Here is a 13,560-nt window from a genome sequence, read left to right on the forward strand (position 1 = left end):
AGAAGATCTCAGAAGGGCAGGGGGAGGCAGGAACACAGTCACAATGACCGCACAACATTCTTCAGCCGGTTCTGGAGTCTGTGGTTAATGACAAGGAAAGAAATGCTTTCCTTCCAGGAGTTGGGGATGGGAGGTGGGTACGGATGCAGACATGGTTGTGTCTGGGTGACTTTGCTATATGGAGATTACCTGTGTCTCTATAGGAGTCTGGAGAGTTCAGGCAGTTTCTGAGAATATTTAGTGGGCAGTGCAGGGAGAATAAAGTATGTGGTGGCTGGCATGGCAGGTACCTGGGGCTGCTTGCCACCTTAGGATGTGTTGTGCACCTGTTTCCTCTGGGTTGGGTATGATAACTGCTATCAGTATTCCCTGGTGGAGAAATAGGAAGGATCATGGGACCCACAAGGCTTAAAGATAGATAACAGAAGCCAGGTATAGTGGCACATGCTCTTAATCCTAGCACCAGGGAGGCAGTGGCAGGAGGATTAGAAATCAAGACAAGCCTTGGCTACATAGCAAGTTCAGGGACAGCCTTGGCTATGTGAGATCTTGTCTTAAGAAATAAAATGGTAAAGCTAAACAAATCAAGACAAGTAAGGAACGGGCCATGGGCTAGGAAACTCTTCTGTAGTAGCTGTCTATAAGTTGCACAAAAGATTTCCCTGTGGTGCCACCCATGTTCCCATGAGTAACCCCAACATGTGCATTCGTTTGACTAGCAGTTTACAGGGGTAGAAACCGTTCTCAGTTCTATGAATGTTTTCTCCATCTGGGGTACATACATACTTTTTATACACTCCCAGGAGAGGTCCTACATTAGAGTCTTACTCTGGGAATCCCCCGTCCAGTAGTTCTAGATAGCTATGGCCACTGGCTTACAAACTGTTTTTATCAAATGTGTCCACCTTGTTCTCAGCACTCATCTAGACTTTGATGTCTTCATAGAGACCTCCTGACAACCGGATGCCCCCACTGATGAGGAATCTCAGTGTCGCTCCACCATGGCAAGCTCAGCATCCCTGGTTTCCCTTTGTCCTTCTTGCTAATGTTCACCATTGCTCTTGATGCTGCCAATCCTTTCCTATTATTTGTCTGTGTCAGCAAAACTAAACACATAATGTTTGAGCCAGAGCATCTATCCATGTGCCACTGTGACTCTCCCAAGGGTGGGCAATGAACTAGTCAGCACAATTAAGATGCACTTGGGAGATGTTTGCTGAACTTGAGAAGTCCTCAGGCTTCCACCCCTACTCCCTCAGGATATAAGCTTACGAATGCCAGCAGCTTCTTGCCATCAGAATAGAATTCAATATGATGAAAACTAAACTGTGCTCATTATAGTCTAAGTGCCAGTCCCCGGCACCAACAATTCACATAGCCTCCAATGTGGTAGTGTTAGGATTGGAGCCTTCAGAGAGACGAGAAGTTTGGTTAAGGGCATGAGAGCAGAGTCACAGGAAGGATTTACAAAGGGAACCAACTCCAGAGCTTCCTATCTCCACACACACAGAAGGAAGTCATGAGTGTATATTAACACAGTGCCAAACAAAAGCCCAGAGATGAGCTCTCAGAAGGAAACGTATTTTATCAGCACCTTGATCCTAAACGCAGCCTCTTGGGCTGTGGGAAGTTTCAGTCACCTACTCTAAGGAATTTTGTGTGGTTCAAGCTAAAATATTGTCTCAGGTTATATTTATGAATATATATGTATATATACACATATACAAATATATATATACACACACACAAACACATATATGCATACAGTAGCATTTAGTAAAAATAGAGGCCATGGATTTGAAGGATAGCATGGGGTGGGGGGCAGTTATGGAAGGGCTTAGAGGCAGGAAGGGAGAAATATTGTAATTAATTATAATCTCAGAAATGAAAATAAATGTTAAAAGGTAAAAAAAAATCTTTCTAAAATTTAAAAACAGGCAAACAAATAGACAGACAGATGCTGTCATAGAATAAACCATCACAGAAGAAAGTCAAAGCTGTAGTTAGAGAGAAATCAAGTCTGATACCACTATTTGAGATCCTGGGTCTGACCTCACCTGAAGACTTCTGAACTTTTCAATGGCCAGGGTCTGCCTTCCCATCAGGTTGTTTGTCTTTAAGGCAGTTTGAAGATGTCTTTTTCTTCTTTGCACCTGGGAGGATGGAGCTTAGGGCCAATGAGGTGTCCATGGTCCCACAGCTGGCTTGCTGCCTGATTACTGTGTTTCAACCAATCTCAGCCTACCAACCTTCAATGGCCTATTCACCTTCACCCCACAGACTACTTTTCTGGTTGCTGTGATCAGATACCCTACAGGAAGTAACGTAAGAAAGGAAGGGTTATTCCGGCTCATGGTTTAGGATATACTCTCATGGCATGTGGTGGGAGTGGCTTAGAACTGGGTCGATTGGAGAGGAGAAGAGGAGGTCATTTGGAAGCAGTGAAGGGTTGTAAAGTCCAGCCTTCCTCCACTCAGTGATTCACTCTTTGCAGCTGGTCTGCCCCTCTAAAGGCCCCCCAACCTCCAGAGTCAGTATCACCCAATGGGCACCAAATGCTCCAACATATAAGCCTTTGAAAGACCTGTTCTATTAAAACCAGGATAAGGTTTGCACTCATTTTGTTATCAAGCTCTGCCTACCTGTGTCTCTCCTACAATTGATCTTGATTTCTACGAACATTGGCTCCTGTACACCCCAAACTCTCTCTTGTGTCAGAATGCATCGCCATGTTCTTTCTACTGTCCCCTCTGATGTCATTTTCCTTTGCCACTTCTCTTCTTCCTTTTTCAGCCAAGCATTGCTGCTCTGCTCTAGCGTTGTGTGCATGTTATTTCCTGCTTCCTGCAACATCTGTGCCTTGCCTTCACTTTTGCATCTTGGACTACTTCCTCCTATCCTTTTCATCAGCTTCATTTCTCTTTACAATGGCTTCTGTCACCCACTCTCTGTCCATTGCCCCCTCCCAGGAACACAGTTTATTTATTGCGGTATCCCTAAGGCCTAGAATAACACTGGAGATGGGGTAGTAGCCCATGAACCAATGAGTCACCAGAGAGAAGTGAATGAAAACAAGACACTGCCTTCCTTTTTCAGACCAAGAGATACACTGAAGCTCAATGGGATTCCATCGATACCATGTCAAAGATGCGTAAAGCAATTCAGTGTTTGTGTGGTAAGCGGTTGATTACATGTTCATTTGTGTGTGTGTGTTGTATTGTTATGTGTCTGTAGGCTGTGGCATGTGTGTAATGTGTGTCTCGTTCTCCCCAGATCCTCAAGGAATTCACAGAAATGGCAGTTACTGTAGACGTATAAAACACAGTCCCACCCTGTCATTTAAGCTGTACATTTTTTGTTTTCTCTCCTCCCTCCCATAGAACCTCACTCTGGTGCCCTGACCAGATGACAGTTCACAACTCAGCACATAAATATAGTATATAAAAAAAAAGTCAAGACAAGTAGCTTCCCCAGTAGTGACAGGCTGACATGGAAGGATAGGGGTGGGGGTCATTCCAGGGTGACAGAGGTCATCATTTCCTACTCTTATGCACAGCTCAGGGAAAACCTGCTCAGGTGGGCCTGAGGTCAACTCCACATGGTCAATGTTAAGTTAGTGTTTACTCTTTCCCAGTGAGAAGGCAGGGATTAAATATGTTTTGTTTAAGCAAGCTGCTATGATATTAATAAACAATACCACATCTCTTAGCACTTGGAGGTTTCAAGCATCGGGGCCGCGAGCACAAAAGCTCCTTCACGCAATGACTGTGTTCTTTCATTTTCTGGCAGTGTTGGAGACTGGATGTATGGTTTTGTGTAGCTAGACATTTTTACCACTGAGCCATAGCCTCAGCCCCAGCCCATGCTTGGGTGCTGAAACTCAGGTAGTTCTGTGGTTCTCAGATCCCCACCCCACCATCCCAGCCAGAGAACAGAATTTAAAGAGGGGGAAATGAAGGGGAAGTGAAGATACTGGATCAGCTGTGTAATTTGCAAGTAGCTATACAGGCCTCATCCCTCTAGCCTAGGCTGAGGAACACTTGTACTGTCCACAGTGTCTTCTCTCAGGGCCTTCAAGTGAGTGCAGACAGGGGTGGTCTATAGTTGGTTAAATCAAAGCTTTGATGGTCACATCCACTTACCGGAGACCAGAGCAAGTACTGAGGCTGACCACTGATGCAGCATCTCCTTGCACATGTCCATGGTAGTAACAATGATCCTGAAAGGGATTGAGGGGAAATCAGTCAATCAATCAATCAATCAATCAATCAATCAATACATCTTCCTCCAACTTAGAATCATCCAGGTTTCTCTAATCCCCTCTCCTTACGTTAGCTATAGGACAAACTGTATGACACAGGCTGCCTTACCATTCAACGCTAACCCCAATGTGACTTGCCCAAGCCTATGGTTAGAGTATCAGACCTGCTTAGAGACTATCAGAAGGGTTTGGACATGCTTGATCAGCCTCCATTCTCACATGTCTGTCATCCCCCAAGGAAAGCCCTGATGCCCACTGTTGTGCCAAACGCAGCAGTAGAACAAATCACACTGACACCTCTGGTTTACCCTCATGTAAATTGTCTCCAGTAAAAAGCAGAGGAAACGAAGGGGGTATTTAAGCACACTGTGAGATGCACTAAATCCTGCCGGAATGGATGGCTTAGGAACATCAGAGCAGACATGCATGGTGAAGAATGGTAGAAGAGACCTCACAGAGTCACCTATACACAGTTTAGGAGGAAGGTCACTGCAGGAGTTCTCAGAAGAAAAAAAAAAACCCTGTAGGTAACATCCTCAAAGAAACCTCACCACAGATGCCTCCTGGGAGGACAGATCTCTGTCCAGATTCAAGGTTAATTGTGCTGGTGAAAAAAGGTTGAGTCGCAGCTCTAATTAAATAGCTGATTGACAAGGAATGCCCGCTCATACTCAGAACTCCTCATCCAGGACTCCAGTAGCATACCAGCTTTTTGTAAGAAAGGGACCATCCCTTCTAAGTGACAATAAGGTTTCAGCCTGCCTCTGACATGCCCATGTCACCTCACAGGTGCCTTGCTCCTACTGATGACAGTCATTCACAAATACAATCTTAAGTTTGCTAAGAAAAATGACTGAGGCTGGAAAGATGGTTCAGTGGCTAAGAGCATTTGCTGTTCCTGCAGAGGATGGGGGTTTGGTTCCCAGCACCGGCTCTGTACCTCACAACCATCTGTAATTCAGTTCCAGGGAAGCAGATATGATACCCTTTTCCAGCCTCCATAGGCACCTGAGTGCATGTGGCACACAAACTCATGCACCGCCACCACTGTCACTATCAATTGACAAACAAACAAACAAATAAACAAACACCAGATGAATTTGAATAACAGGGAAACCCTTGCTATCATGAGAAATTTGCTAAGATAATCTCATCTCAACAACACAAGAGGATACAATTCTTGGGTCATCTAAAAGGCAAAGGATGAAGGGAGGTGAGAAGGCTGCAGGGAGACAGGTAGTGCTGTTTGAGCTTTTTATTTTCTGACTTTAGAGTCCTTTCTATAGATTCAGGATGTTAATATTTTATTGCCATTATTGCGCAAGAAAATTCTTTGAACCCGACCATTACTGCCCAGAGTTTCTGGCTTTATAAATTCGAGTCTCTTCTGTCCCCCAAATTTACTGTTACTAAAGACAGTTTTCTTTGAGGTCACGGGTACATGCCTTTTATTTTCTTCTATTTACATAGTCTTGAGAGTAGCTCTTTAATCTCCCCAGGATTTATTTACAACCTGGAAGTACAGGCCTAGTTTATGCTGGCTCCTACAAGCTCACACCAGCCATTAGTCACCACTGCTCATCAGTTTTCTCCCAACACTCTGGCATGTGCTATGTTTGTGACTTTTCTTGTTTCTGTGATAACCTGGTAGAAACTTCAAGGAAAAAGGATTTCTTTCGGCTCATAGTCCATTGTGGCAGGGGAGGCACAGTGGACTTCTTGGCAGAGAGGGATGCTGTTTGCTCCCCCGTGACAACAAAGAAGTAGAGTGGCTTAGCCCTAGTGACCCACTTCCTACAACAAGGCCTCCCCCCTCCCCACCCCCCCCCACCACCCGGTATAACCACCAGCTGAGGACTTAGTGATCAAGCATGCAAGACATTCAAACAGCATTTGGGAATACTCAGGGTATGTCTATGTCTCTTCTTTGTTTTATAGTCCACCAAGGAAGGCTCAACTGTCCACTCCTAAGCCAGTTCCACTCTTTTAATTACAATTGTTTTACGTGACAATTGGATAGCCTGCAGAGCTAATTCTCTTTTACAATTAAGATTACATTCCCATGCCATACATTTCACTATTTTAAGGCATGACATGTCAGCATTGTAATGGTGTTCTGCTTAGAGTACACAGAGTACCTGAAGTCCTCCATCACTGAAATCCATAAGGATGCACGACCATCTCCACCATCTCATTCCAGAGCATTTTAACGACCCCACAGAGACACCTGGAACCCCACAGTCCCTCCTCACCACCCCTGGCAACCACCAGTCTCCCCTCTGTCCCTATGGATTTGCGTGTTCTGTTCATTTTATGTAAATGGAAGCCTGTGATACATGGCCCCGTGCCTGGCTTCTTTCATGCAGCATAATGTTTTCCAGGTTCTATCATGAACTCTGCTTTTTCTTGCCGAAGAGTATCTCACTGCACATGCTGTGGTATGGACAGCTGGTGCCCAGAGGTCAGGGCTGGAGAAGGAATTACCTACAGATGGAAAACTGCAAAGGCAGTGGCCGATGGAGGGGGCACACAGTTCAGGGAGCACCCATGCTGACACAGGAGCACAGAGTGCCTAGCAATCTCTCTCTCCTCCATGAGACTGTCATTTTCAGTGAGCAGTGGCTTGGTTCAATTCAGGGACTGAGAGGGGATGTGGTTGCTTGGGCAGCCACATCAGATATCTCGTAGAACATCAAGGAGGGGACACAAGGATAGGAGTGTGCCTCCTCGCCTGTGTGCATTTTGAATGACCCTGCTCTTCCCCTTTACTTTCAGGGAGTCATGTAAAAGTTTGTTCACATGAGGGATGCATGTAACTGGATAGAAATATCTCAGGGCATCAGAGGGATCTTGGTCCCCTCCCAGGCTGTGCTATACAGGCTGGAGGTAGGGGGTGGGTTCTAGCCCTGGGCCCCTGTAGGAATGTCAAAGCTGAAGGAGACACTGAGTAGGACAGCATAGCAGCTGCTATTGGAGTTTGGGCTGCCCAGATGAGCGGGATCACTAGCCTTTGAGATCTGTCTTAAGACTTTCCCTCATTTGGGGGAGGGGATGATAAACCACACAGTGACGATAATTACTGACTTCTGAAATTTGAAACTCATTTGTTCTCAGGTTCTATTGTTAATGGATTATTTATCAAGTGTACTTTCTAATTAAATACACAGGAATACAAGCTCATTAAAGCACGGGCTGAAAACAAATTAGAATCAAATTAATTTCCAGTTCAATAACTTGAAATATTGCTTTTATGAAGCAGGGGAAGTGGAGTTTAGTGTTCATAAACCATTCCTTGAAGTCAACTACCCTACCCATCTTCATTGTCATGAGCGCTCACAACTTACTTCTCAGGTTACCCGAGTTAGCTCATGAGCCCATTGCTCACTCTTAACAGGGATTAACCTCTTAGACTGCAGAGCACAGTCACTCGATTCTCCCAGACAATTCCTATTTCCTGAAATTCAGTTTTTTTCAACATGACTCACCACACGCAAATGAACATGATTTCATTTTGATGAAGTTGTGAGTCACTGTCTGGATAACTTCATGACTCAGAAATACATAGTTGGGCCCTCCATGTATTGGTTGAGAAATTGGATTGTGGCAGAGTTATATTTATGACCCTGTAGGGACCTTGACTCCTAAGGCAGGGTCAGAGGCAAAGGGATCTTTACAGGTCCCTGAGTGGAGACCAGTGTTGGGAGCCGCCCCCACATTCGCCGTCACAAGATGGCGCTGACATCCTGTGTTCTAAGTGGTAAACAAATAATCTGCCCATGTGCCAAGGGTATTTTACGACTACTTGTACTCTGCCTTTCCCGTGAACGTCAGCTCGGCCATGGGCTGCAGCCAATCAGGGAGTGATGCGTCCTAGGCTGGGGGTTTGCGCTCCTAGCTCCTGAAGATGTAAGCAATAAAGTTTTGCCGCAGAAGATTCTGGTCTGTTGTGTTCTTCCTGGCCGGGCGTGAGAACGCTATTAAGAATTGGTGCTGAAACCCGGGACGAGAAATTCCGGGACGAGAAAAAATCCGAAAAGAAAAAACCCGGGAGGAAACTCGGGACGGGAGTTTCACCGGCGCAAGGAAGATCCCTCATTCCAGAACCAGAACTGCGGGTCGCGGTAATAAAGGTTCCCGTAAAGCAGACTGTTAAGAAGGATTCAACTGCATGAATTCAGAACTTTTCAGCTGGGGAACGAGAGTACCAGTGAGTATAGCTTTACGAGGTAAGCCTGGCCTTGAACTTTCTAAGGAAATTCAAGACAGTCTATCAGAAGTAAAGTGGAAAATAGCTTTATAAGGTATGTTTGGCCTTGAACTTTCTCTAGTGTTAGAAGCCCTTTTGTTCCTTTTCACATGTTATCAAGTGGTTAAGGCAGGGCGGATTCTGGATGAAGTTCAGGACAATCTATCAGAAGTAAAGCGGGGAGAGAGAATAGGAGCAAAGAGAAAATATGGTACACAAAATAAGCATACAGGCCTTTCCACGGGTCTTGAACCTGAGGAAAAGTTTAGGTCAGGTAAGAATACCTGGGGAGAGATTGGAAGGAAGGAGAAGGAAAAAGAAAAGAAAAAAGATCAATTAGAGAAGCCAGTTCTTAATAGTTCTGAATCAGATGAAAAGGCTATTAGGGCCTGGAAGGCGCTCTCCCGAGCAGGTGAAGCCACTGGACAATAATGACAGAGGCAGGCTCTTGCAGCCTACAAGGTCTTATTGTCCACCCTGGAGTTGTAGATCAGGATTGTAAAGGGGAACTTCAGGTTCTCTGTTCTTGTCCTCAAGTTGTCTTTTCTATATCACAAAGAGACAGAATAGCTCAACTAATAATTTTGCCAAGCCTACATGGCTGTTTTTTCTTCCTCTGGTATTCCTAGAGCTGCAAGAGGGATTGGTTCTACTGAAAATGATTCTGATTACTTAATAATGCCTTTAGATTGTTGTCAAATTTTATCTACTCACATAGGGGTAAACCCTCGTGGCGTCAGGCCATTACAGGTCTGACAAATGGATGTCACACATATTTCCTCCTTTGAGAGAAATCAATATTTACATGTTTAGATAAAAAGAGATCACCTCCATACCTTAAATGATTTTCAAAAGCTGTTGAGAGATATTAATTGGCTCAGACCTTTTTTAAAGATTCCTTCCGCTGAGTTAAGGCCTTTGTTTGGTATTTTAGAAGGAGATCCTCATATCTCCTCCCCTAGGACTCTTACTCTAGCTGCTAACCAGGCCTTACAAAAGGTGGATGACGGTGATGTATAATGCTCAAGTATTCTCCTGCTTTTTTACCACTAACTAGGAACTGGGTTTAGCCTTGATTCAGACAGCCTTGGCTCTGTCTGGACAGGTCCAGATGACTGACACCATTAACACTTTGTCAGCCTCAGTGACTACAGTCATAGATAAACAGGCCTCAGCTAATGTCAAGATACAGGGAGGTCTCATGCTGGTTAATCAACTCATAGATCTTGTCCAGATACAACTAGATGTATTATGACAAATAGCTCAGCTGGGATGTAAACAAAAGTTTCCGGGATTGTGTGTTACTTCCATTCAGTATGTTAAATTTACTAAGGCAGCTAATTTGTCAAAAAGTCTTTTTCAGTATATGTTACAGAATTGGATGGCTGAATTTGAACAGATCCTTCGGGAATTGAGACTTCAGGTCAACTCCACGCGCTTGGACCTGTCCCTGACCAAAGGATTACCCAATTGGATCTCCTCAGCATTTTCCTTCTTTAAAGAATGGGTGGGATTGATATTATTTGGAGATACACTTTGCTGTGGATTAGTGTTGCTTCTCTGGTTGGTCTGTAAGCTTAAGGCCCAAACTAGGAGAGACAAGGTGGTTATTGCCCAGGCGCTTGCAGGACTAGAACATGGAGCTTCCCCTGATATATCTATGCTTAGGCAATAGGTCGCTGGCCACTCAGCTCTTATATCCCATGAGGCTAGTCTCATTGCACGGGATAGAGTGAGTGTGCTTCAGCAGCCCGAGAGAGTTGCACGGCTAAGCACTGCAATAGAAGGGCTCTGCGGCATAATATGAGCCTATTCTAGGGAGACATGTCATCTTTCAAGAAGGTTGAGTGTTCAAGTGTCCTTCCCCCAGGAAAAACAACACGGGACCAGACCAGGACCCCTCTGGGTGATGAGCCTGGGAGGAGGTTATGTGTACGGCTCCTTTACCTACACACTGGGGATTTGACCTCTATCTCCACTCTCATTAATATGGGTGGCCTATTTGCTCTTATTAAAAGAAAAGGGGGAGATGTTGGGAGCCGCCCCCACATTCGCCGTCACAAGATGGCGCTGACATCCTGTGTTCTAAGTGGTAAACAAATAATCTGCGCATGTGCCAAGGGTATTTTACGACTACTTGTACTCTGCCTTTCCCGTGAACGTCAGCTCGGCCATGGGCTGCAGCCAATCAGGGAGTGATGCGTCCTAGGCGAAATATAACTCTCCTAAATAGGAAAGGGGTTTCGGTTTCATTATTGGGGTGGCTTTCGCTTTTGGGGCTGGGGGTTTGCGCTCCTAGCTCCTGAAGATGTAAGCAATAAAGTTTTGCCGCAGAAGATTCTGGTCTGTTGTGTTCTTCCTGGCCGGGCGTGAGAACGCTATTAAGAGACCAGCAAAACTCACTTTGGTCCACAGGTTAGTATGTACCTGTATCTGAAATCAGCTGGTCCTTATGCTTAGACTCTCAGATGCTCAGACCAATCAGATCTTCTAGGCATATGAACGCTTGGCCCATGGGTTCCGGATGTGCCGCACAGCAGGAGACATGACAGGCAGCCAGCGGTCAGAGAAGATCTGTGCCCAACCCAGAGAACCCTGGATCTGCCTTACCACAGTGGTCCTTGCTGGGCAAATGTGGCCATTGGCCTCTGTATAGCCATCTCAGACCTCAACCCTCTCCTTTCTCTGATTGCCCCCAAAGCATCCAACTGCACAGCCTCCTGACTCTAAAGATGCTGTGAACAAGATCATGCCCTCCTCGGACCATCTTCTTTGCTTCGTTCTGCTGATCCAATGCATTCTGCTCCTCCCAACAAAACCTCACGTGGAAGAGAGTCCCGAACATGCACAACCACAAAATTACACCTCTCCCTTCACAAAAGCTCCAACTGTGCATTTTATACACTTATTATTTAACTGAATGCGTTTCCCCACTCCAGTAAAATACCGTTTTCCTTCTGTTTAATACTATCAATCAAACCTAATGGTGGGTAACAGGAAGCTGGAGTAACAACTCTTGAACCTGAAAATTGGTAGCCCTCAACTCCATGCCCTGCGGGAAGTCAAATCAAACTCCTGCTACCCCCCTTTTCTGCGGACTAGGAGAAAGGCGATTTTATATGCTGAAGTGGTTGCAAAAGTGGCCTAACTTTGCGATTTAAAAGGACGCTTAGAAGACAGCATCTGGGAGGGTGTGCTAAGAGAATGGTGTTTTCGATGAGCTTCCAAGGGCCTTGACCACTACTTTCATAGTCAATACAGTTGATTCAATATTTTAAGGAAAGATGTTTTTAGCTGGAAAGAAGTTGGGGCCATCTAAGGCCAACCTTGCTTTTCCAGCGAACTTCTTGCCCAAAGGATGTGGAAGCTGAGGTCATGATTGTTTAACTGCCATTAAAGGTAACGGGGGTGGCGGATGGCAGGGTAGAACTTACCACCGCCTGTTCACTCCAGGAAGGCTCCACACTATGTCCCACTGCTAGGGACATATGCCCTGCACCCTCATGAGCCTCTCCTTTCTCAGAAAAAGCTTCCACCTACAATGGAAGCTTGTGCTCCACACTCTCCTGCAGAGTCTCATGCTGTCATCACTCATGGGACCAAAGGAGAAAGGAGTTACTTCCAAAGGAAGAAAAAAAAAATGCAGATGAGAGAGAGAGAGAGAGAGAGAGAGAGAGAGAGAGAGAATATGAACGAGTGTGTGTGTGTGAGTGTGGTGCTTGCACACCAGCCACTCCACAGTTCATCAGGCCAGGCTTTTATTCTCTCATACAGAACACCAATACCCAACAAGAGCACATACCTCAAGCAAAGGGAACGGTGACTTTGCAAGCCTGTGTGTTGGCAAAGCCATCTGTCCCATGCTTAGCCCCGAGTATATGTGTGCCCAGGATGCAACCGTGGAGAAGACAGTGGACACACCCATCCTCCCAGGACTGTCTCTGCTCTCCAGCTCTAACAAGAACTATGTCTGATGACCAAACGCTCAGGCCTAACCATAGGGACCACTGTAGTTACTTGGCTGTACCAGAATCTGGATGAATGGGTGAAGGTGTTACACTCCTGTTCATTGTGACCTCCTGAGAGGTCAAGAAGCCCATCTGTGGTTATGATGCTGCCAAGTTCAACCTGGGCTGCAAGTCTTGGGCTGAGACTTGTGAGCGTCTCAGTGCTTAAATCTGTAAAATGGAATGACTTTTAATCCACTGGGGTTTTAGAGATCTAAGAAACATGGTGTGGAGAAGTAAGCTGTAAGATGTAAGCCATTTTCGCAAATACTAAAACAAGTGTATGCCTAAGTCAGCTACTGTGCACTCTTTCTGCTAACTGCTCTCCCATGCTGGCCTCTTGCACCGCATATTTTTATGGCATAAAGGAATAGAGGAGGGCAAGAGAAGCTGACTTGCCAGAGAGAAAGGTGCACCCCTGACTTGCATACCCGCATTCATTTCTACAGTGCTGTTCCAGATCCAGGTGTTTCATGTAATTACCAGGAGGGAGACCTTCAGGCCCAGCTGCTTTTGATGGACATTCCTGAGCCTCGAGAGTCCAGTGGCTGAAGCATTCACTCATGTACCCACTCCAGAGGCAGCCCAGTCTCTTGCAAGAGATTCAGAGGATCTCAGGGTGCAACAAAGTAATGGACTGTTGTAAGCTGCTGTCACCATGGTGGTGTGCTAATCTTCCCAAAGGTCTGGCTGTGTGCGGTCCTTGTGTCTGCTGCTTTGCCTCTGTGTTACATGTCTGGTGAAGCACTCCAGCCAAGCTGGGATTTATACCCAGTTAGAGTGGAACCATGGCTGCTGTCCTAAGGCCTACAGCTACTGAACCCAAACTGAAGACCCATCTCTAAGAGGTCCTACAAATGTTGATACCTTTAGAGTAAGACAGACACCACAGCCTATAAATGGCCTTGGAAACTCCCTTGGTTTTTCACGAGTGGTCCTTCTAGGTATGTTTAGACTTCTTGCCTTCTCTCCATCTCTATACACCTGGTCTTTATAGTAGAAACTGTCTATTCAACCTCTAGCTCATCTAGGCAAGCCACTTGCCT

General features: G+C 45.6%; 1 protein-coding gene across 1 annotated transcript in view; it reads right to left on the bottom strand.

Moving 5' to 3' along the window:
- Adam12 (a disintegrin and metallopeptidase domain 12 (meltrin alpha)) overlaps nucleotides 1-13,560 on the bottom strand; it is a 341,899-nt gene that overhangs the window by 110,817 nt on the left and 217,522 nt on the right. The window contains exon 5 of the mRNA NM_007400.2: nucleotides 4,143-4,219. Within this exon, the coding sequence (NP_031426.2) occupies nucleotides 4,143-4,219 (77 nt within the window). The remainder of the gene's footprint in view (nucleotides 1-4,142; nucleotides 4,220-13,560) is intronic.

Source organism: Mus musculus, chromosome 7 (assembly GCF_000001635.26).
Source record: "Mus musculus strain C57BL/6J chromosome 7, GRCm38.p6 C57BL/6J".
In the NCBI taxonomy this organism is placed as follows: Eukaryota; Metazoa; Chordata; class Mammalia; order Rodentia; family Muridae; genus Mus; species Mus musculus.